Below are 24,805 nucleotides of genomic sequence, written 5' to 3' on the forward strand. Positions count from 1 at the left end.
TCATCATGGAGTTGTTCTTGAGCAAAACGCCGTCTTTAGCTCGACATCGTCGATCTTTACTAGGCACCCAGTGCAATCCCATTCGTTTGATGGCCCTCTTAAATGACTTGGTAGAACTGAACATTGTTATAATGGGGTGATTTCCAAAATGTTTCTCATACGCGGAGACGCCGTAATGTTGTAATCATTCTCCTCTGAGTTGAAGCCCCAGGCAACAAACTCTACTCCTGAAGCTTACTGGTTAGTGCTCACCACGGGGAAATGACTTGCCTTTTTTCGCCAATGAATAAATGCAATTCACTAGTGCTCTAGCAGTCCAGCCCCCACCAGTTATTGTCTTGCATCATTTCCGCTATATTATTTTTCCCAACATGCTTTAGCTGAGTCGGGGTACAATTGGGCCCAATTGTAGCTCATCCTATTGTGTTTTTGTGCTGAGACGCTGGCTGCATTGCTAGGTTGCGCGGCGGTTGTTACTCTGGTCCGTGGCAGATACAGCGGGTGCAAAGCTGTGTGCTGCTGTCGCTCTGCTCTGAGCCACTGAGAGGCAGAAAGGGCTGTGGGCTCTTTTGATAAGGAAGCATGCCTGTCTGGCTGGCTCCTCTGTTGTGGAGGCAACTGACTGGAACTCATGAATAAAGCTTAAAGCTCTACCCTCCTCCACTTCATGTTTGTATTCCAGCTGGGTGCGCACACGCGTGTGTGTGAGAGAGGAAGAGAGAGAGTGTGTGAGTATCTGTCTGTGTGTATGTGTGTGTGTGTGTGTGTATGTATGTGTGTGTACAAACACACTCCAGCCTCTCTCCAAACACAGGAGGCTGCATCTATCACTGTGTTTGGAAGAGCTGCTCTGTGGTTAGGGGTGACGAGCAGTCTGACCTCCGCAAGAGATAGGCCTATTTGCAGACTCATGCAAACACTGGGAAAGAACCACTATTCAACTGTCTATAGCGCTTACTAAACAAGTCTATTATAATAATATCTCCCCGAAAACACTATTCAGACACAACTTGGCTAAAAGGAGGAGATGTAAGAGTATGTATGTATACCAGTGGAGGCTCCTCAGGGGAGGAAGAGTAGGAATTTTATAAAAATAACAATTTCAAAACATTAAAAAAGTTATCCTTTTTAGATAAAACTATACTAAATATAGTCACGTCACCAAATAATTTATTCAAGCACACCGTTTTGCAATGAAGGTCTACAGTAGCCTCAACAGCACTCTGTAGGGTAGCACCATGGTGTAGCCGGAGGACAGCTAGCTTCCGTCCTCCTCTGGGTACATTGACTTCAATACAAAACCTAGGAGGCTCATGGTTCTCAACCCCTTCCATAGACTTACACAGTAATTGTGACAACTTCCGGAGGACATCCTCCAACCTATCAGAGCTCTTGCAGCATGAACTGACATGTTGTACACCCAATCAAAGGATCAGAGAATGCATCTAGTACTGAAAGCATAAGCTACAGCTAGCTAGCACTGCAGTGCATAAAATGTGGTGAGTAGTTAACTTAAAGAGAGAGAAAGAAAATGGAATAGTTTTGAACAAATTAATTTCATCAAAAATGAAGGAGAAGCAAGAGAGAGATTGTCTTATTTTTTTTTTTTTACTTTCAGTTGAACTTACTTAGCTAGCAAATGCAGCTAGCTAGTTTAGCCTACTCAAAAACCCTGCTCAAACAGAGGGATGCTATGTTAGCTAGCTGGCTATGACTATCCAACACAACACTGGAACTCTTCCAAGTCAATGTAAGCTTTTGGTTCTACTGATTTATTGCCACCGGGGCCCGCCGGTGTAACTGCTAAACTGCTAACTGATTATACACTGTAAAGTTACTGCATGATTGTAGCGGGTTTACTAACGCGTTACTGTAGTTCTATTAGCTATGTTGACTATGACGTTATTTAATATGGTGACAACGATGTAGGCTGTGTGTAGCAGTTATGATACTGTTTGGCTTGGAAAGGTTTTTTCGCCTGGTCACATACAGCTGATGTGTTGTGCATTGAAGTCCACAAAAAAGGTGAGAGGAGAGCGCATAGATGCGAGAAGGAATATAATGTGGCTGCTATGAATGTGAACTGTGTTTACCCATGACCAGGGGTGTATTCATTCTGCCGATTCTGTTGAAAAACATTCATAGGCTAGGTTGTAGCAACCTCATGATGGGTATAGGGAAAATTGGAGTATCATGTAGTAGCTTAAACCTATCGATGTTACTTTGAACTGGGTGAATGGAATATGAATGACAGTCATCCAATATGCTATAATAGAAATAAGGCCATGCTCATGAAAAAAAAAAATTGTCCTCCCTCATCTTTAAATGGCACTGACCACCACTGATGTATACACAGTATTTAAGTATAAGAAACATGTATGTATGTATGTACAGTATGTATGTGGCAGGTATGTATGCATGCGGCAGGTAGCCTAGCGGTTAGAGAAGCGAGTCAGCAACCGGTTCGAATCCCGGGTCCGACAGGAAACATCTGTTGGGAAGAGAGCTGGCAACCGGAGGGTTGATGGTATTAAATCATAGATGCCATTGGCTGCCGCTGTGCCCTTGAGCAAGGCACTTAACCCCCCACAACAACAGCTCTCTGGGCACCCAGTATGGCAGCCTCCCGCAGCTCTCCAAATCCTGTGTATGTATGTGTGTCTTTCGGGGGGTTGGGTTAAAAGTGGAAGTCAGATTTCAGTTGGACGTTATGTGCAATTGACCAATAAAGTGATCTCAATCTTAATGTGAGTATGTGTGTATGTGTGTAATATAATCCTTCAAACCTCCAGAGACTTTGTGAGTTAAAAGTTAAAAGTAAACCAGCTTTACCTGGCGAGGTACTGTCCAGACGAGGGCACCTCGTGCTTGTTGGGCTTGTCGTAGCAGTTGACCATGTTCTGGATGAGCGCCAGGTCAGGACGCACCACTGTAGCCGCTGCCACCGCCCGGCCCACCAGCTGCAGCGCATCGCGGATGTAGAAGTCCAGCGGCTTGCGCTCCACCTCACCGTAGGCTAGCAGCCCCAGGGGCAGGCCGATTGAGTGCAGGGCGTCGGGGCTCAGCGGGTAGCCCAGCACCCAGTGCACTGTGGGCAGCGTCAGCCCCAAGTCCTGGGCGCTCCGCAGCACCGCCGCTGCACACTCCGGGTCGGCCCCGAACAGCAGCACCGCGGCCGGCGGCGGGATCTGACTTGGGCCTTGCCCCCGGAAGTGTTCCGAAAGGAAGTCCTGGATTTCAGATTCTGTGGGTCCGGCCCGGGTGAGGTTGAGGAGGGCTCGGAGGTGCCAGCGGGTGGCCCCCCAGCCAAGGCGGCTCTGGAGATCCAGTAGTTCCAGCAGGCCAGCCTCCTCCCAGCCCTGGCACAGCACAGCCATGCCCTCCTGCCAGCCGCTCCGCTGGAGGATGGTCAGCAGCAGCTCTGTTAGGCCTGACGGGGGGATCCTCGTAACCATCTGCAAGTGGAAGCGGTTCTGGGAGGAGATAGAGAGAGACGGAATAAGAAAGTGTCACAATTGCTATAATCAAAGATAGCATTGCTCACCCTTTGTAAAGCGCAGCTTTGTGAGGGTATGACATAGTGGTGATGTTACATTTGGCAGAGCAACCTACATACAGTGTGGACTTCACTCTCTTCAGTATGACATTTGCTTATAAATGAGTTGTGAACCATCTATGTAGGGCTTATAAAAGGCATTATGAAGGCTTCATTTTCAAAAAGGAAAATAGATAAAGCTGTATATAAGAACCAAAACAAATGATTAAGTGAAATATCTTCTGAGAGAATGCAACTCTACTCACTGACTCAAATTCAAACACCCTCTGTATGTTAAAGGATGGAGAAAAATGGTTATCTTTTCAAATGGTTATCTTTTAAATCCCTTTTTCATTAAACAAAACTTAGAGCTTATGCTCTCCTTAGTCACACTTTGACTCAAAAAGCAATATCAACAGATGAAAGTGCTGATTTCAATCCATCTGTTTCAAAGGCCTTGGTTTGATTACCGCTACATAGCCATTCAAAGTTGGGCTGCCCGTTTTCATAACCCTCCCTGACACGCTGTGGCAAGCACGACAGGAGAGATGGAAGCTCAAATTGCAATTCATGCTTTGTCTCGGGTTCCCCCTTGTGTGTGTGGGTCTCTGTTCATTTCCCCTTCTCTCTGACTGCTGAAACCTCAAACATTACATTTAGCAGACGCTCTTATCCAGAGCGACTTACAATACTGAGTGCAGACATTGTCATACTTTTGCGTGCTGGTCCCCCATGGGAATCGAACCCACAACCCTGGCGTTGCAAGTGCCATGCTCTACCAATTGAGCCACATGGGACCCAGTCACTGTGACTGGTGCGTCAGAGGAGAAGTTGAAAGGTGAACGTTTGTGCGTTTGCAGGCAGCATCCACAAAGCATTTCAGTGACACTCATCAAAAGTTTCAGTATTCTTCTGCTCCAGATAGACAGATCAAGGCTAGGTTTCTCCTGGAACTGAGGGAGAAGGAGCTTTGTAGTCAGCTCCTCCCTTGGCATAGAGGAAGAATAGACTGATGTTGCCCCCTCTACCAGGGGTGGGAAACCCCCTAGACAAAGGTTGGGCAACTCCCTTTGACCAGAGGTGGGCAACTCCCTTCGTTTCATGAGCTGCTGAAAACATACGCTCCACAAACACAGAGTGAACAAAAAGGTCATAATGCGTCTGTAGTTCACTTTGAAGTATACTGTGCACCTCTTTTTTTTTTTTTTTTTTACATACTTGTTAAAAGCATATTACTTTATTTCTATCAACTCGACATTGCTTCTCATCTTGTGGGTTGTGTTGCCCCTTAGAAAGATTGGTGTGCAGATGTTCTACCTTTTGATGAGCTAAAGCTCAAAATCACAGCTTACTATCAATGAATGTGTCAGTTAGTCAGACTTGACAATGACATACACATGGCACACAACCAAAAGTCCTGTCATCAAAGCATCTTACTCCTCATGAATACTCATAAGTACCTTTTGTACCAAAGCCAGATTCAAACATGTGAGGGGTTTTTATTATATAATTTCTTATAACTCCCAAACCAATCCTCGTAGTCAAAAAAGGATACCCACACACTGTCTGTAGCCTCCAAATAAAAGGGAAGGATTATCGTTATTGTGCCACATCTCAACCATATTTTCACCAAGCACCTGATAAACGCTGGATGTACAGTTTAAAAAAAGCCTCTGAAGCTAGGTTTCCATCCAATTGGCGACAGATTTTCATGCAAATATTCTAACATCCGCAAAAAAGCAATATGCGCATTTTCCCCAACAGAGATGTTTCCATCAAATTGACTTGTTGCAGATAAAAGGCTGTGCGTGATGATGTAGTGCACATAAAAATACCTTTTGCGGTTAAATTCCCATGTACCGAATAAAAAATACAAGTTAAATAGGTTTCCATCGCATTTTCAACTCTACTGATGGTATTTTCACAAATAATGTCGCGTTATATAGCGAATGTGTCCACTATGTTATCTGCGTGCTGTTGGCTAGAGTTCACATATATAATGAGATTATTATGGACAAAAGAGCCAAATTCTTTGTATTTGTGAAACGGCAAGCATCGACACAAAAAGATCCCACCTTGTCTAGCATATTTTGACATTTGAAAAGTTTACCAAAACATTTCCTGTTTCCATCAGGCCTGTCATGAAATGTTTTATTCGACATGTACTTTACTGGTTAGTGATTTTGAAAAATCCTGCACATTGGTTGATTCAATCAAATATCCAGCATTATTTCTCACACCATGTGAATAGGTTATTTACAATGTAATTATCATTTTCACAGATGCACTAAACCCAGTCCATCACCAATTCAATGAAAACCCTCAATAGCATCTCACTGAGACCACAGGAGTATACTGTATGTGAGTTCTTCCTGTCTTGCAAAGCCGTTTGAAAATGACAATATAGAGGTGCATTATAGAGGTACTCTCAGAGCACACAAAGGTCAACAAGTGTAACTAATGACTCTAGTAACCTGAGGGAGGACAAAATGACAAGGACATCATATCATAGTGTTTGATTGGAATCGGGAACTACAGAGGGAGAAGAAAAGAGAGAAGGGAAATAGTGGGTGACCACGGAATGACAGGATCCATTTAGAATCCAATCTTTCTTACTCCTGGAAATGGAAATAAATGGAAAAGGGAAATTGAGGGAATGAAGATTTCAAGATTCTGTCCCAATTCCTTTACCACACAGCAGCAGCCAAAAATCTTTCTCTAACACTTTACTTACAGACAGCGGGCAGTCATAATTGTGACCCAGGGGGTTCTGAGTACCTCCATCACAAATCCAGACACCCCCATAAACATTAAGCATTTGAAGGTGTGCATCCCCATAACAGTTACACATTCTTATGTTGGTACAGCCAACTATTTCTAGAGCACCCCCAGGAGTCACTGTGTAATTCATTCTAATACTGATGATGACAGGGGGAGAATATGGTCAATGGAAGGTAGATTAGAGGACACTGGTAAGTGTTTGCACCTATGCAAAGTTTGCTCCCGTCTTTTTCAAAAGGGAATAAAAAACAAAGATAAAACCATGAAACTGTCTTTATCTACCCTTTCCCTTTTAGATCTTATCCATCCCCCAATATCCTTGTTTTACCTTTGGTTGAAACGCTTCTGTTTTGTTCCCCCTGAATATACAGAACCATGAACCTGCCTTTGTTTACACTTTACATTCCGATCTTATCTGTCTCCCAACACTTGTTTTACCCTTGGTTCAAACTGATATATTTTATAGCCTGTAGAATAGGAACGTAGCAGGCAGCAGTGCACTGGTGTGAAGGCTGAGTAAATCCAGCCCCAGGGAAAGGACAGAGTTCAGATAGATATGGAATAGAGGTGAGTGAGGTGGAGCACCCAGGGTTTCCTATTTATTCTCTGTCCTATTCTTTTTTTATTCTGCAACCTTTTTTATTTTTCATTTATTCATGTTTGATAGAATCGTACAGGGGGAGGTCGTTCTGAGTTGAGGCAGGGGGAGGTCATGTCAGAAGGAGTATTCCTGCAAACAAAAATGCATAATTAGGACTTCCCCGGAACGTCACAAAATGGTTGTCTAAAGTGGTCAGGATGTTGTGTCATGGTCCCCTGGAGATTTTGTCTAGTTCCTGGTTTGTCCCGGGGATGTCCCCGAAGATGTTTTCAGGACGTTCTTGGGATGTTGTGTCATGGTGCCCTGAAGATTTTGTCTAGATCCCGGTTTGTCCCGGGGATGTCCCAGAGGACGTTTTTAGGACATTCTTGGGATGTTGTGTCATGGTGCCCTGGAGGTTTTGTCTAGTTCCCGGTTTGTCCCGGGGATTTCCCAGAGGACATTTTTAGGACATTCTTGGGATGTTGCGTCATGGTGCCCTGGAGGTTTTTGTCTAGTTTCCGGCTTGCTCCGGGGACGTCACCTGATGGTCGCAAAGAAATGGGGTGTTATGGTATGTTTTGCTGCCTAGAGCCTATCTGACCAATGTCATATCCCTCATACCGATCGCTCTGCACTCAAGCGAGATATAGGCCTACAGTATGTAGCCAAAGAGCAAGCAGCAAATGACCCGTCCAGGAACTCTGGCCTTGCTTTAGAGCCTTCAAACACATTTGACTTCTAAAAAAGAAAGAGGTTCTTATAGACAGCGGGCTTTGTGTCTAATGCAGACTCCTCTACTCAGCACAAATCTTAATTTATTCTACATTTCAAGTGACAGTGTTTATCTGCCGTACAATAGTTTAGCCAAGTGCATTGTCAAGTTCAGGCCCATAGCTAAGAACTTCAGATCTCTACAGTACTCTACAGATCACTCAAACCCAAGTGAGCGTGATCTGAATATGAAAAACAGGGAATATGCAACAGTAGAGATGAGAAATAAATAATAATTCATTTCTTTGGTTCTCATCTGAGTTTAGGCTTTATTAATTGGTTTCTTTGTGAATGTTCATCCTTTTCAGACTAGAGTAATATCTCAGTTGGAATGTGCCTACGTGGGCCTATAATTTCACATGTGGAATCTTGCCAGCTACCATAGCATAAGAATATCAATCCCCTCCATATAGTCATTTTCTGAAACTATGGCCAATCAAGTCATCGTATGTACAGATGTAGGATCTTAAGTTGATCACCCTGTTGCAGGACAACTATGAAATTTCCACTTTGAAATTTCAGACTTGATATTCCTTATGAAAAATGTATCAACCCCTTCAACAATGTACATTATTTATAATCCACATAATAATTCACATTTCCTGCTTCTGAAGGATACTTTTCCTGCTGTAGCAAACTGGCTCAAATGAAGATCCTACATCTGTACCACTACCATAAAAGCCATTTTTAGAGCGATGAGAAAAGTAGCGTTAGATCATGTTAGAGTAGTAACATCACAATAATGACATAGAACAAATTATATTCCAGAGGGCTTCATCTGACGATTTTCTCATCAATGAAGGAATCCATAAGAGGGATTTAAAACCAGTCATGTGTAATGTGGTGAAAACTCTTAAGTCATCTCTCTTGTACGAAATGCATTGAGCAGATTAGGCTAGACTCCAGGGCATACAGACTAGCAGCTTGATTAGCATTTCTTAACCAAGCCTAGCTAAAAATTGTAGAACTGTAGAAAGGTGCTGGTTGTTCATGAGGGTCAGTCAGACAGGTGCTGCATAGAAAATCTGATCTACAAAATCACCTCAACTGAGCTGCCTACTGAGCTGCCTTTACACATCCTTATTGTGAAAAGATGAGCAAATCTGTGAAACACCTCATTAAAGCCACGCCACAGATGAGGTGGCAGTTACCAATCAATCAACAAATCAATAAATTGGTTACCACAGAATTCAACAAACACTGGCAGTTACATTCGCCAAGACCCACCACTTAGTTTACAAAGAAAAGTTGCTCAAAGTGGGTGAAGACAGATTGAGGAGTGTGACTTTAAGGCCAACCCTCACGAACAAGCAGGTGGTGAGAAAAAGCAATGCTACTTTCTCCAACATCACTGCTATTTTATGAAAGTACAGTACATTAGTCTTCTGTGAATGAGAAGTAACAGAGAGACACTGGGAAGGTTCAAACTTGACTGGAGCGAAGACGGGCAGAACTGATGGACCTTGAAGTCTGACAGGAAACAAAAATTGACAATAATGATAAGAGAAGAAAACCTCATGTGGAACATTAGAAGAGAACTGCAGTAAGCCTTTTACAGCTGAGGTAAAACTGGATTCTTATAAAAGACAATAAAGAATTGGAACAAACCTATTTAGTATTGGCAGACCATGTTAAATCTTAGCAATGCACTAGTCTCTCGAGCCAGACTCAAAAACGTGCATTGCCTCAGCCTTCTGGCCATAGCGAGACTAGAAATGCACATACAATATTAAATATTAGAAATGCAATATGAGTAATGTCTTTCCTATCTATGCAAATTCTTTCCAAACATGCATGATGTGCAACCAAATTTGTACATATACATCCAATATGTTTGGAAATGAGCCCACCTAAATACTAAAATAAACATAGTCTGAGATAGTTTCAAGTTTCAAGTTTTATTAGTCAAACATACAGGATACACATGGTATACACTGTCCAACAAAATGCTTACCTGCAGGTTCCTTCTCGACAATGTAACAACAATAAGAAATAAGAAAAGACAAGAATACAAACAAAGTAGGCCTCCTGAGTGGCACAGCGGTCGGCATCGCAGTGCTAGAGGAGTCACTACAGACCTGGGTTCGATCCCAGGCTGTATCACAACCGGCCGTGATCGGGAGTCCCAGCGTCGATAGGGGAGGTTTTGGCCGTGGGGGAGCTTTACTTGGCTCATTGAGCTCTAGCGACCCCTTGTGGCGGGCCTGCAGGCTGACATCGGTTGTCAGTTGAGCGGTGTTTCCTCCGATACATTGGTGCGGCTGGCTTCCGGGTTAAGCGGGCGCGGTTTGGCGGGTCATGTTTCGGAGGACGCATGACTTGACCTTCGCCTCCCGAGCCTGTTCGGGAGTTGCAGTGATGAGACAAGATCGAAAAAGGGGGTAAAATACACAACAACCACAACAATATATATATACAAACATAGTAAATGGCAAATGTATTTTCTTACTGCTGAGAGAGAATATTTTAGGGGGGTTTTCTTCTGATTAAAATCAGAATTACAGTATATTTTCTGAATCTGATATGAGATTGACTGGTTAGGGAGTCATTTCTAGTTGAGGAAAAGCAAACAAACTCAGTAGTTTTTTGCTGTACTGCTGTTATCCCTAAACATGACAATGAAAACCTGACAATGCATGCTGCTATGGGCACATACATATGTTTCTCGACAAAAAATTATACATTTCTCCCTCCGAAATTAAATAAGGTCCAATTATCTGGCAGTTCCAGAGAACTGAATAGACATGTGTGGGTTTTCTGAGAGAGGCAGTCTGGTAGCTACAGTGCCTTCAGAAAGTATTCATACCCCTTGACTTATTCCACATGTTGTTGTGTTACAGCAGGGTTCTTCAATTCCGGTCCTGGAGGGCCGAAACACATCTGTTTTTCATCCTCTCCTTCTAATCAGGGGCTAATTCAGACCCGGGACACCAGGTGAGTGCAATTAACTACCAGGTAGAAATAAAAAACAGAAGTGTTTCGGCCCTCCAGGACCGGAATTGAAGAACCCTGTGTTACAGCCTGAATTGTGTCACCCATCTGCACGCAACATCCCATAATGACAAAGTGAAAACATTTGAGCAAATTCATTGAAAATGAAATGCAGAAATACAGTATCTCCTTTACATAAGTATTCGCACCCGAGTCAATACTTTGTAGAAGCACCTTTGGCGTGTTTTAGTCTTTTTGGGTAAGTCTCTAAGAGCTTTGCACACCTGGATTGTACAATATTTGCCCATAATTATTAAAACAATTCTTCAAGCTCTGTGAAGTTCATTGTTGATCATTGCTAGACAGCCATTTTCAAGTCTTGCCATAGATTTTCAAGCCGATTTAAGTCAAAACTGTAATTAGGCCACTCCGAAACCTTGGTAAGCAACTCCAGTGTAGATTTGGCCTTGTGTTTTAAGTTATTGTCCTGCTGGAAGGTGCATTCCTCTCCCAGTTTCTGTTGGAAAGCAGACTGAACCAGGTTTCCTGTAGGATTTTGCCTGTGCTTATAGCTGTAATCCGTTTCTTTTCATCCCCCAAAAAACCTCCCTAGTCCATGCCGATGACAAGCATACCCATAACATGATGCAGCCACCACCATGCTTGAAAATATGAAGGGTGCTACTCAGTGATGTGTTGGATTTGCCCCAAACATAATGCTTTGTATTCAGAACAAAAAGTGAATTTCTTTGTGAATTTCAGTATTACTTAAGTGCCTTGTTGCAAACAGGAGGCTTGTTTTTAAATATTTTTAATCTGTACAGGCTTCCTTCTTTTCACTCTGTTATTTAGGTTAGTATTGTGGAGTAACTACAATGTTGTTGATCCATCCTCAGTTTTGTCATGTCACAACCATTAAACTCTGTAACTGTTTTAAAATCACCATTGACCTCATGGTGAAATCCCTGAGCGGTTTCCTTCTTCTCCGGCAACTGAATTAGGAAGGACGCCTGTATCTTTGTAACCACAAAGCCTAATTAATAACTTCACCATGCTCAAAAAGCGTATTTTTTTCTACCAAATGGTGCCCTTCTTTGTGAGGCATTGAAAACTCTCCCTGGTCTTTGTGGTTTAATCTGTGCTTTAAAATCACTACTCGATTGATTGTATGTGTGGGGTACAGAGATGGGGTAGTCGTTCAAAAATCATGTTAACCACTATTATTGAACACGGAATGAGTCCATGCAACATATTATGCGATTTGTCTACTCCTGAACTTACAGTATTTAGGCTTGCCATAACAAAGGGGTTGAATACTTTACGACTCAAGACATTTTAGCTTTTAATTCTTTATTAATTTCAGAAATGTTCTACAAACAAAATTCCACTTTGAAATTATGGGGTATTGTGTGTAGATCAGTGACACAATATCTCAATTTAGTGCATTTTAAATTCAGGTTGTAGCACAACAAAATGTGGAAAAAGTAAAGGGGTGTGAATACTTTCTGAAGGCACTGTAGCTGTTAGTCCCTGATTGTACATGTTAATGAATGTGTTTATCTGTCCGGTGCAGAAAGTCATAGGCAATATCAAGGCATTGTGTTTTAAATTGGCTGCCATAGGGGATTAGTGGAGACTGGGACATTAACGGGAGAGGGATGGCCATCCAGCCTCCATATTAAACGAGACGCTCTGTTCAGAGAGGAGGTAATGAACAGGTAATCCTGAGGTTATGGGGGTACTATACAAAGGTCTTGGAGGCCCATGCCGAGCGGTCACACTTGAATCCATAAAATCATTACAGTGCTAAGTACAACCAGCTCCGAACACCTGACACCAGTATACGAAACCGTATACGAATTTGAACTGCTGCAAAATGTGCATGCAGTCTTTACATTATTATTCTTAAAGGTGCACTCTGCAATATTTTCCACTATGGGCACTTAAAACAAGGTCCTCCCCTTCCATTTTTGTCGATCCAGGATGTATTGTCTCGATTCTAGTTCGAGCAAGGGGAGGGGCCATCAGCCCCTCAAGTGCCCCCTCGAAAAACAGACAGAGCGAATTCAAGTTCAATTTGAAATTCCAACCATGACATATTTTGCAATAACATCACGTACGTGATGGTGGTGTTGAAAATGGTTTAGAGTAATCACTTTATGATATTAATCCGGAATCGGAAGCAAACCGTCTCTGAGATTTAAAGAGATGTTGGTATTCCATGGTAATGGGATAATAAGAACAGGAGATGTCGTCAGCTAGTGTAGTCAAGTCATACACCCGGGGTATTGAGAGGGACAGAGGTGAAATAATATTCAGCAGGTGTTTTCCTCACTCACACACAACAAGGAGGAGCGCCATTGCACACACACTGAGAGACACAAAGCCCAAACATCCACATCTGTTTGCTATTGACATCTTGCCTATGTAACCGAAAGAGATAAAACCTAGGTCTCTGGCCAACCCAATGTCTTAACCATTAAACTAAGAGGACATTCTCAAGATCCGAGGGCGACATGATTCCAAATCACCTCCATTACACCTAGTCCAACAACAAAAATAGCAAACTATTCTGCATGCAATTGCCCTGAGAGAGTGCAGGCCATTTTCCTTTATTCAGTAAAGACTTTGTTCTTTATGGCCAAACCCCAAACACAATCATCCTGATGTTTACATCTCATGACCCTCTCATTATGTTAAGCTGGGCTTAGGTCACTTTGGGAGAAATAGTCAATACTCAACGTTTGTCCAATTACGCAGCTTGCTGAGGAGATTTACAATGGCTAAGCAAACCTATCAGCATAGCCTGGGCAAACACGGAATTTAAACAAGCTTTTCACTTGGCCCCAGAATGCTACTAATAAATTAGCTAGCATGGGAGTACAGCTGGAATAGGATGGGGGTAACGCTCCTAGATAATATAAATATTGGGGAAAACCATTCAGAATGTTGACATTCATGTTGGACATGATGACACATGGAACAGAATACGGTACGCATTGAAAGTGAATTTGCATAGAAGGTGTGTCACAATCGTCATTTTTGGAGACAGGTGTTTGACACGAGAGCTCTAAGGTAGCTAGAAAAGGGTGTCGAAGAGGTTGCTAACTCACCGTAAACAACCTTAGCTAGCTAGCTACAACTGTACCAAATATACATTTATTTTAAGCCCAAATCCTGACCAACATCCTTAAATAATCCATTTGGAATGTCATTCAAAGCCTGATGTTTGCATGTGGCATGTTCTGCCTGTCATCACCAAATGGACAGGGACAAAGCCAAACACATGATGGATGGTCCAATATCACTCTCTACTGTATTAGAATTCATCATGTAATGCTGCTATAGCGTCTGCATGGCATCAGGTCTGCAGCCACCACATCCAGCCAAAGTGAAGGGCTTTGGCAGTCTGATTTGTGTTGTTTTGCTTCCTTGGCAGCTGGAAGATCGATGGATGAACTTACTTATGCCAAATTACAATTTGTCACTCGGCATACATCTCTGTGATAAGGGCCAATGGAACACCTTCATGGGGAAATGAATTCAGGTCGTGAATCATAAACAAGCCCAATCCGCCCACGGAGGCTCGTAGATATTATGCGTTTGGCATGGGGTGCCTCTGTAAATAGGAACATTGAAAACAAAAATAAGGAATAATAATAATGACTATTCCATCAATCCATTCCGCTATTGTCTCTGGGACATTGATTAGACAGCTCATGCACAGAAGCCCAAAGTGGCACAAATGTCCTGGCTTTCTAATACAATATATCCCCAATAGAGGCACAACTGTCTATGCTTACTTACTTATCTCGGTTCAAAATGCATGGTTGACTCATTTAAGGTTCATGCCTTCTGGTTTAAAGTTCCAATCCTGGTAGGGGAGCCCCATAGGAGAGAAAGAGGTAGGGGAGTGAGACAGGGGGAGGGAGGGTTGAGGGTGATAGTTGGTGACAGGGGTAGGAGATACCCTCTCCCAGGGGTGGTCTGAGGCCTGATTGCCCCCGGGACCAAGGAGGAGGCTGCTATGGCCTTTTTAGCCATAGACTCTGATTCAATCCCTCTGATCTCCCAGCCCTGCCTGTGTCCTCCTAGTCTCATACGAACCATCATGATCTCTCATGCTCACGAAACAGAATGTGAGCTCCAGAGATCAAGATGGTTCGTACGAAGCTAGTGTCCTCCTGAGGTCACAAACTCCCAGAAAATAGGAATTCTGCTATTTTTCAGGACACTTGGAATGAAATATTGATCAGGGTTCGTATATTCTCTCTTTGTTCAACCACGGTGGCGCTTGAATTTCTGTGAAAGTGAGTCAAGTTGCTGCTTTCTTGTCAACCGCGACTCGCACAATTTCAGAATGGGTATGAGTGACAGTTGGAACCGTTTGTTATGAAATATGGCAGAAAGTGGAAAAAGCCCAAACAAAAAGTGGAATTATTGTGACAAATGGCATCTGCCGGGTTTCAAGCGGTGTGTTTCCGCATGTAACGAGGACCCACACAAATGGTAAATTAGTGTTTGCTTATCCGAGCACCTCAGAGAGAGGGAACAAATGGCTTTCTTTGTACTGTACTCCACATGTAATGCATGAATCGTAGTGAATGGTTGGTGCTTTATTCTCTCTTGGGGTTTTAGGACTGTATGGGGGGGATGTTATTGCAGTGTATAAATAGAGCTTAACCCTTTGCAGTGTATAAATAGAGCTTAACCCTTTGAACAATCCAAAATTAATCAGGTCTGCCCATGTAATGACTAAAGGGACATTTCCATTCTAAACAACTCTATACAGCACTGAGTTAGCCCATTTAAAAAAAAACTTTGCACCACACACAAATCCGACTTGTACACCATAAAACACAGCACCTTAGTTTCAAACTCAAAACAAGTTTTGTTTTCCTCACAGTCATTCGAAATCTAGTAACAGCATCCGAACTTTCCTTCCACCAGGCAATGATTACCACCTCCTGCTTGGCAACGTTCTAAAAACGACAAAGAGATCAATCTAGATTTCTAGTTTCCTGCTGGCCCTAAACATGTAATGAGGATACATTTATAACCTTCATCAATCATTAGAAATAAAAATACATTATAACCATCATCTATTCACATTCTGTCATTTAAGGTAATCACAACTTCACAAGATAGATGAGTAGATGAAGGCAGATGTTATAGACATTAGTCTGTGTACATATTTAATGCCGTGGAATGAGCAGAAACAGTGGGAGTCCTCCTCTCAGTCACTACCAGTCTAAAGGGCAGGCCGATCATCAGAGCGCACCGACAGTCGGGAGCTGAAAGGCAGCCCCTGGCTTCTCCCCATCAAGCATGAACAGACACACTGTGCAAATGGAATTCCATATACATTTAAATGCCATCAATCTTATTAGATTCATGAGGTATAGTGCATTCGTAAAGTATTCAGACATCTTCCCTTTTTCCACATTTTGTTAAGTTACAGCCTCATTCTAAAATTGATTTTTTACACACAATAACCCATAATGACAAAGCCAAAACTGTTTTTTAGACATTTTTGCTAATAAAAAATATATATAACTTATTTACGTAAGTATTCAGACCCTTTGATATGAGACTTGAAATTGAGCTCAGGTGCATCCTGTTTCCATTGATCATCCTTGAGATGTTTCTACAACTGGATTGGAGTCAACCTGTGGTAAATTCAATTGATTGGACACGATTTGGAAAGGCACACACCTGTCTATATAAGGTCCCACAGTTGATAGCGCATGTCAGAGCAAAAACCAAGCCATGAAGTCAAAGGAATTGTCCGTAGAGCTCCGAGACAGGATTGTGTCAAGGTACAGATCTGACGAAGGGTACCAAAAAACCACCAAGACTCTTCCTAGAGCTGGCCGCCCGGCCAAACTGAGCAATCGGGGGAGAAGGACATTGGTCAGGGAGGTGACCAAGAACCCGATGGTTACTCTGACAGAGCTCCAGAGTTCCTCTGTGGAGATGGGAGAACCTTCCAGAAGGACAACCATCTCTACAGCACTCCACCAATCAGGCCTTTATGGTAGAATGGTCAGACGGAAGCCACTCCTCAGTAAAAGGCACATGACAGCCCGCTTGGAGTTTGCCAAAAGGCACCGAAAGGACTCAACCGTGAGAAACAAGATTCTCTGGTCTGTTGAAACCAAGATTGAACTCTTTCGCCTAAATGCCAAGCGTTACGTCTGGAAAAAACCTGCCACCATCCCTATGGTGAAGCATGGTGGTGGCAGCATCATGCTGTGGGGATGTTTTTCAGTGGCAGGGACTGGGAGACCAGTCAGGATCGAGGGAAAGATGAACGGGGCAAAGTACAGCGAGATCCTTAAAGAAAACCTGCTCCAGAGTGCTCAGGACCTCAGACTGGGGTGAAGGTTCACCTTCCAACAGGACAACAACCCTAAGGACACAGCCAAGACAACGCAGGAGTGTCTGAATGTCCTTCAGTGGCCCAGCCAGAGCCTGGACTTGAACCCGATTGAAGATCTCTGGAGACACCTGAAAATAGCTGTGTAGTAACGCTCCCCATCTAACCTGACAGAGCTTGAGAGGATATGCAGAGAAGAATGGGAGAAACTACCCAAATACAGGTGTGCCAAGCTTGTAGCGTCATACCCAAGAAGACTCGAGGACTCGAGGCTATAAGGTGCTTCAACAAATTACTGAGTAAATAAGGGTCTGAATACTTATGTACAGTTGAAGTCGGAAGTTTACATACACCTTAGCCAAATACATTTAAACTCAGTTTTTCACAATTACTGACATTTAATCCTAGTAAAAATTCCCTGTCTTAGGTCAGTTAGGATCACCACTTTATTTTAAGAATGTGAAATGTCAGAATAATAGTAGAGAGAATGATTTATTTCAGCTTTTATTTCTTTCATCACATTCCCAGTGGGTCAGAAGTTTACATACACTTAATTAGTATTTGGTAGCATTGCCTTTAAATTGTTTAACTTGGGTCAAACGTTTCGGGTAGCCTTCCACATGCTTCCCACAATAAGTTGGGTGAATTTTGGCCCATTCCTCCTGACAGAGCTGGTGTAACTGAGTCAGGTTTGTAGGCCTCCTTGCTCGCACACGCTTTTTCAGTTCTGCCCACAAATGTTCTATAGGATTGAGGTCAGGGCTTTGTGATGGCCACTCCAATACCTTGACTTTGTTGTCCTTAAGCCATTTTGCCACAACTTTGGAAGTATGCTTGGGGTCATTGTCCATTTGGAAGACCCATTTGCGACCAAGCTTTAACTTCCTGACTGATGTCTTGAGATGTTGCTTCAATATATCCACATAATCTTCCTTCCTCATGATGCCATCTATTTTGTGAAGTGCACCAGTCCCTCCTGCAGCAAAGCACCCCCACAGCATGATGCTGCCACCCCCGTGCTTCACGGTTGGGATGGTGTTCTTCGGCTTGCAAGTACCCCTTTTTCCTCCAAACATAACGATGGTCATTATGGCCAAACAGTTCTATTTTTGTTTCATCACACCAGAGGATATTTCTCCAATAAGTACAATCTTTGTCCCCAAGTGCAGTTGCAAACCGTAGTCTAGCTTTTTTATGGAGGTTTTGGGGCAGTGGCTTCTTCCTTGCTGAGCGGCCTTTCAGGGTATGTTGATATAGGACTCGTTTTACTGTGGATATAGATACTTTTGTACCGGTTTCCTCCAGCATCTTCACAAGGTCCTTTGCTGTTGTTCTGGGATTGATTTGCACTTTTCGCACCAAAGTACGTTCATCTCTAGGAGACAGAACGCGTCTCTTTCCTGAGCGGTATGATTGTTGGAAAAATTACTTGTGTCATGCACAAAGTAGATGTCCTAAACGACTTGCCAAAACTATAGTTTGTTAACAAGAAATTTGTTGGGTGGTTGAAAGACGAGTTTTAATGACTCCAACCTAAGTGTATGTAAACTTCCAACTTCAACTGTAAATATGATATTTCAGTTTGAGATTTTTTTTCTAAAAACCTATTTTTGCTTTGTCATTATGCGGTATTGTGTGTATATTGATAGAAAAAAAACCTGATTTAATCAATTTTAGAATAAGGCTGTAACGTAACAAAATGTGGAAAAAGTCAAGGGGTCTTAATACTTTCTGAATGCACTGTATGCTGTCCCATAAGGTACAGTGCCTTCAGAAAGTATTCATACCCTTTGACTTATTCCACATTTTGTTGTGTTACATAGATCTTTTTCTCTCACCCATCTACATACAATACCCCATAATGACAAAGTGAAAACATGTTTTTAGAAATGTAATACAGAAATATCTAATTTACATACAGTACATGACAAAAAGTATGTGGACACCTGCTCGTCGAACATCTCATTCCAAAATCATGGTCATTAATATGGAGTTCGTCCCCCCTTTGCTGCTATAACAGCCTCCACTCTTCTGGGAAGGCTTTCCACTAGATGGAACATTGCTGCAGGGACTTGCTTCCAGTCAGCCACAAGAGCATTTGTGAGGTTGGGCACCGATGTTGGGCGATTAGGCCTGGCTCGCAGTCGCCATTCCAATTCATCCCAAAGATGTTTGATGGGGTTGAGGTCAGGGCTCTTTGCAGGCCAGTCAAGTTCTTCCACACCAATCTCGACAAACCATTTCTGTATGGACCTCGCTTTGTGCACGGGGGCATTGTCATGCTGAAACAGGAAAGGACCTTCCCCAAACTGTTGCCACAAAATTGGAAGCACAGAATCGTTGAGAATGTCATTGTATGCTGTAGCATTAAGATTTCCCTTCACTGGAACTAAGGGGACTATCCCGAACCATGAAAAACCGCCCCAGACCATTATTCCTCCTCCACATAACTTTACAGTTGGCACAATGCATTCGGGCAGGTAGCGTTCTCCTGGCATCCGCCAAACCCAGATTTGTCCGTCAGACTGCCAGATGGTGAAGCGTGATTCATCACTCCAGAGAAAGTGTTTCCACTGCTCCAGAGTCCAATGGCGGCAAGCTTTATACTAATCCAGCCGACGCTTGGCATTGCACATGGTGATCTTAGGCTTGTGTGCGGCTGCTCGGCCATGGAAAGCCATTTCATGAAGCTCCCGACTAACAGTTATTGTGCTGGTGTTGCTTCCAGAGGCAGTTTGGAACTCGGTAGTGAGTGTTGCAACCGAGGACAGACAATCTTTACGCGCTACGCGCTTCAGCACTCGGCAGTCCCGTTCTGTGAGCTTCTGTGGCCTACCACTTCGCCGCTGAGCCGTTGTTGCTCCTAAACGTTTCCACTTCACAATAACAGCACTTTCAGTTGACCGGGGCAGTGCTAGCAGGGCAGAAATTTGACGAACTGACTTGTTGGAAAGGTGGCATCCTAGACCATGCCACGTTGAAAGTCACTGAGTTCTTCAGTTAGGCCAGTCTACTGCCAATGTTTGTCTATGGAGATTGCATGGCCGTGTGCTCGATTTTATACACCTGTCAGCAACGGGTGTGGCTGAAATGGACTAATCCACTCATTTGAAGGGGTGTGTACATACTTTTGTATATATGGTGTAATATAAATATATTTTCTAAATAAAAAATTCTTAAATAATGCTTTCTTTACCAATCAGTATATTTGAGTTTAACCATAATATTTGTTGTAATATTTGTTCTGTCTTTTCTGGAGGATAAAATGTAAATTGTAACCAGCTTTGTATGGCTTGTTTATGAAAGGGTTTCATTGTCAATTGAGCAAGACACTTGCATGCAGACCCCTTTTGCCATGTGCGGGCCACTGCCTTTGCAGTTGACGGGCTGCTCATTGGCCAACGTAAGCTTGCTAACTGGGTTAGGCCAGTATTGGAACCACTGAAGTATGACCAGACTCTATTCTATTCCACCACATTAAGACAATACCCAGGCTAAAGGTTCAGACAGGGAGGCCATGCTTCTGGAGTCACTACCTGTTCTAGCATCACCTCATATTTACAAACATTTGCATCACAACCAAAGACAGAAAAACAAGAGTATTTACATAACAGAGGTGTGCGTTGAATGTGTGAAGCATTGAGTATGCCAAACCAATCTCCCCAACTCTGAAATTCATCTCGTAAGAGACTGCTGTGGTGGGAAAAACCTGTCGCAATCAGACTTGCTGATGATCCGTCAAAATTAAAGGAACGCGTCGGCTTGCGGCTCTTGATGTTCAGTGCGCGGGACAATGAGACCCCAGTTGTTAAATGCATGAGTTCTGTGGGGAATGAGTCAGGAAAAGGCCCAAGGCAACACAGGCAGCAGTGTCGAGGCAGCCGAGTCGTTCCGTTAAAAGCAGTTAGCGAAGCGCTGCAGCAGCATCCATTAGTCCAATTCGAAGCAATAACACAGCCATGACCGTCTGGAGAGTAAAGGATTTGCTCTAATACTCACATGGAAAATGATCCTTCACATATGGCTGCTATATGAATATTAAAGACTCCCGTGGCCCCAAATGACTAATTAAATAAAGCTTGAATATAAAGGCTATTTAGGGACACACAATTACAGATTATCCATTTTGATAAATGACCTGCACCCAACTGCAGTCAATGTATGGAGTCTTCAGAGCACACAACACTATAGCCATTACAATTCTGCTGGTAAGATATACAGTATTTCCTTTACATAAATATTCACACCCCTGAGTCAATACTTCTGTAGAAGCACATAGTGTATTTTGGAAATGTTCAAGCTGGAAAGCAAAGGCAATAACATTACCATAATAGCTAGGAGGGAAAAAGCTCTTTAGTTAGGGAAACGGCCTAACAGAAAGCAGCCCATACTGTGGGGTGAATTCCAAATGTTATTGATGATGGGGACCAAAGACACTTAAGTCTATACATCATTCGACAAAATAGCTAATATCACACATGAAAAAGTACTACAGTTTATTATAGAATTCTGTAGTATATTGTAGAATACTATACTACACACTGTAGTATCCCTCAATTCTGTAGTGCTTACTATATAATTTTGTATTAAACTGTAGTTTATTGTAGAATACTATACATCACACTGTAGTATCCCTCGATCATGTGTAGTACTTATTATATAATTTTGTAGTATACTGTAGAATACTATATTACACACTGTAGTATCCCTTGATCATGTAGTGCTTACTTTAGAATGTTGTAGTATACTGTAGAATACAATACTACACACTGTAGTATCCCTCGATTATGTAGTGCTTACTTTAGAATTGTGTAGTATACTGTAGAATACTATACTACACACTGTACTATCCCTCGATCGTCTGTATTACTTGCTATATAATTTTGTAGTATAATGTAAAGTACTATAGTAAATACTACAGTATTATCCGCAAAAACACTACAGTGTCCGCAAAAACACTACGGTTTTATTATCTATATTAATACTAAAGTATTTAATTTGCATATATCAAATCAAATCAAATCAAATTTTATTGGTCACATGCGCCGAATACAACAAGTGCAGACATTACAGTGAAATGCTTACTTACAGCCCTTAACCAACAGTGCGTTTATTTTAAACAAAAAAAGTAAGAATAAAACAACAACAAAAAAAAGTGTTGAGAAAAACAAAGAGCAGAAGTAAAATAAAGTGACAGTAGGGAGGCTATATATACAGGGGGGTAACGGTGCAGAGTCAATGTGCGGGGGCACCGGCTAGTTGAGGTAGTTGAGGTAATATGTACATGTGGGTAGAGTTAAAGTGACTATGCATAAATACTTAACAGAGTAGCAGCAGCGTAAAAAGGATGGGGTGGGGGGGCAGTGCAAATAGTCCGGGTAGCCATGATTAGCTGTTCAGGAGTCTTATGGCTTGTGGGTAGAAGCTGTTGAGAAGTCTTTTGGACCTAGACTTGGCACTCCGGTACCGCTTGCCGTGCGGTAGCAGAGAGAACAGTCTATGACTAGGGTGGCTGGAGTCTTTGACAATTTTGAGGGCCTTCCTCTGACACCGCCTGGTATAGAGGTCTTGGATGGCAGGGAGCTTTGCCCCAGTGATGTACTGGGCCGTACGCACTACCCTCTGTAGTGCCTTGCGGTCAGAGGCCAAGCAGTTGCCATACCAGGCGGTGATGCAACCAGTCAGGATGCTCTCGATGGTGCAGCTGTAGAATTTTTTGAGGATCTGAGGACCCATGCCAAATCTTTTTAGTCTCCTGAGGGGGAATAGGCTTTGTCGTGCCCTCTTCACGACTGTCTTGGTGTGCTTGGACCATGATAGTTCGTTGGTGATGTGGACACCAAGGAACTTGAAGCTCTCAACCTGTTCCACTACAGCCCCGTCGATGAGAATGGGGGCGTGCTCAGTCCTCTTTTTTTTCCTGTAGTCCACAATCATCTCCTTTGTCTTGGTCACGTTGAGGGAGAGGTTGTTGTCCTGGCACCACACGGCCAGATCTCTGACCTCCTCCCTATAGGCTGTCTCATCGTTGTCGGTGATCAGGCCTACCACTGTTGTGTCGTCGGCAAACTTAATGATGGTGTTGGAGTCGTGCCTGGCCATGCAGTCATGGGTGAACAGAGAGTACAGGAGGGGGACTGAGCACGCACCCCTGAGGGGCCCCCGTGTTGAGGATCAGTGTGGCAGATGTGTTGTTACCTACCCTTACCACCTGGGGGCGGCCCGTCAGGAAGTCCAGGATCCAGTTGCAGAGGGAGGTGTTTAGTCCCAGGATCCTTAGCTTAGTGATGAGCTTAGAGGGCACTATGGTGTTGAATGCTGAGCTGTAGTCAATGAATAGCATTCTCACGTAGGTGTTCCTCTTGTCCAGGTGGGAAAGGGCAGTGTGGAGTGCGATAGAGATTGCATCATCTGTGGATCTGTTGGGGCGGTATGCAAATTGGAGTGGGTCTAGGGTTTCTGGGATTATGCTGTTGATGTGAGCCATGACCAGTCTTTCAAAGCACTTCATGGCTACAGACGTCAGTGCCACGGGTCGGTAGTCATTTAGGCAGGTTATCTTAGAGTTCTTGGGCACGGGGACTATGGTGGTCTGCTTGAAACATGTTGGTATTACAGACTCGGTCAGGGACATGTTGAAAATGTCAGTGAAGACACTTGCCAGTTGGTCAGCACATGCTCGGAGTACACGCCCTGGTAATCCGTCTGGCCCAGCGGCCTTGTGAATGTTGACTTGCTTAAAAGTCTTACTCACATCGGCTACGGAGAGCGTGATCACATAGTCGTCCGGAACAGCTGGTGCTCTCATGCATGCTTCAGTGTTGCTTGCCTCGAAGCGAGCATAGAAGTGGTTTAGCTCGTCTGGTAGGCTTGTATCACTGGGCAGCTCGCGGCTGTGCTTCCCTTTGTAGTCTGTAATAGTTTTCAAGCCCTGCCACATCCGACGAGCGTCAGAGCCAGTGTAGTATGATTCAATCTTAGACCTGTATTGACTCTTTGCCTGTTTGATGGTTCGTCGGAGGTCATAGCGGGATTTCTTATAAGCTTCCGGGTTAGAGTCCCGTTCCTTGAAAGCGGCAGCTCTACCCTTTAGCTCAGTGCGGATGTTGCCTGTAATCCATGGCTTCTGGTTGGGGTATGTACGTACGGTCACTGTGGGGACGACATCATCGATGCACTTATTGATGAAGCCAGTGACTGATGTGGTGTACTCCTCAATGCTGTCTGAAGAATCCCGGAACATGTTCCAGTCTGTGCTAGCAAAACAGTCCTGTAGCTTGGCATCTGCGTCATCTGACCACTTTTTTTATTAACCGAATCACTGGTGCTTCCTGCTTCAGTTTTTGCTTATAAGCAGGAATCAGGAGGATAGAGTTATGGTCAGATTTGCCAAATGGAGGGCGAGGGAGAGCTTTGTATGCGTCTCTGTGTGTGGAGTAAAGGTGGTCTAGAGTTTTTTTCCCTCTGGTTGCACATTTGACATGCTGGTAGAAATTAGGTAGAACGGATTTAAGTTTCCCTGCATTAAAGTCCCCGGCCACTAGGAGCGCTGCATCTGGATGAGCGTTTTCCTGTTGATTAATGGCCTTGTACAACTCATTCAGTGCAATCTTAATGCCAGCATTGGTTTGTGGTGGTAAATAGACAGCTATGAAAAATATAGCTGAAAACTCTCTTGGTAAATAGTGTGGTCTACAGCTTATCATAAGATACTCTACCTCAGGCGAGCAAAACCTCGAGAATTCCTTAGTATTTGATTTTGTACACCAGCTGTTGTTTACAAATATACAGAGACCGCCACCCTTTGTCTTACCGGAGCCGGATA

The 24,805-nt window shown here is 43.3% G+C and overlaps 1 protein-coding gene across 1 annotated transcript in view; it reads right to left on the bottom strand.

Annotated features, from left to right (window-relative positions):
* The window catches only part of LOC121532926 (glutamate receptor ionotropic, NMDA 3B), a 118,930-nt gene that overhangs the window by 37,017 nt on the left and 57,108 nt on the right, over positions 1-24,805 (bottom strand). The window contains exon 2 of the mRNA XM_041838715.1: positions 2,833-3,473. Coding sequence (XP_041694649.1) covers positions 2,833-3,473 — 641 coding nt within the window. The remainder of the gene's footprint in view (positions 1-2,832; positions 3,474-24,805) is intronic.

This window comes from Coregonus clupeaformis, chromosome 20 (assembly GCF_020615455.1).
Source record: "Coregonus clupeaformis isolate EN_2021a chromosome 20, ASM2061545v1, whole genome shotgun sequence".
Taxonomy (NCBI): domain Eukaryota; kingdom Metazoa; phylum Chordata; class Actinopteri; order Salmoniformes; family Salmonidae; genus Coregonus; species Coregonus clupeaformis.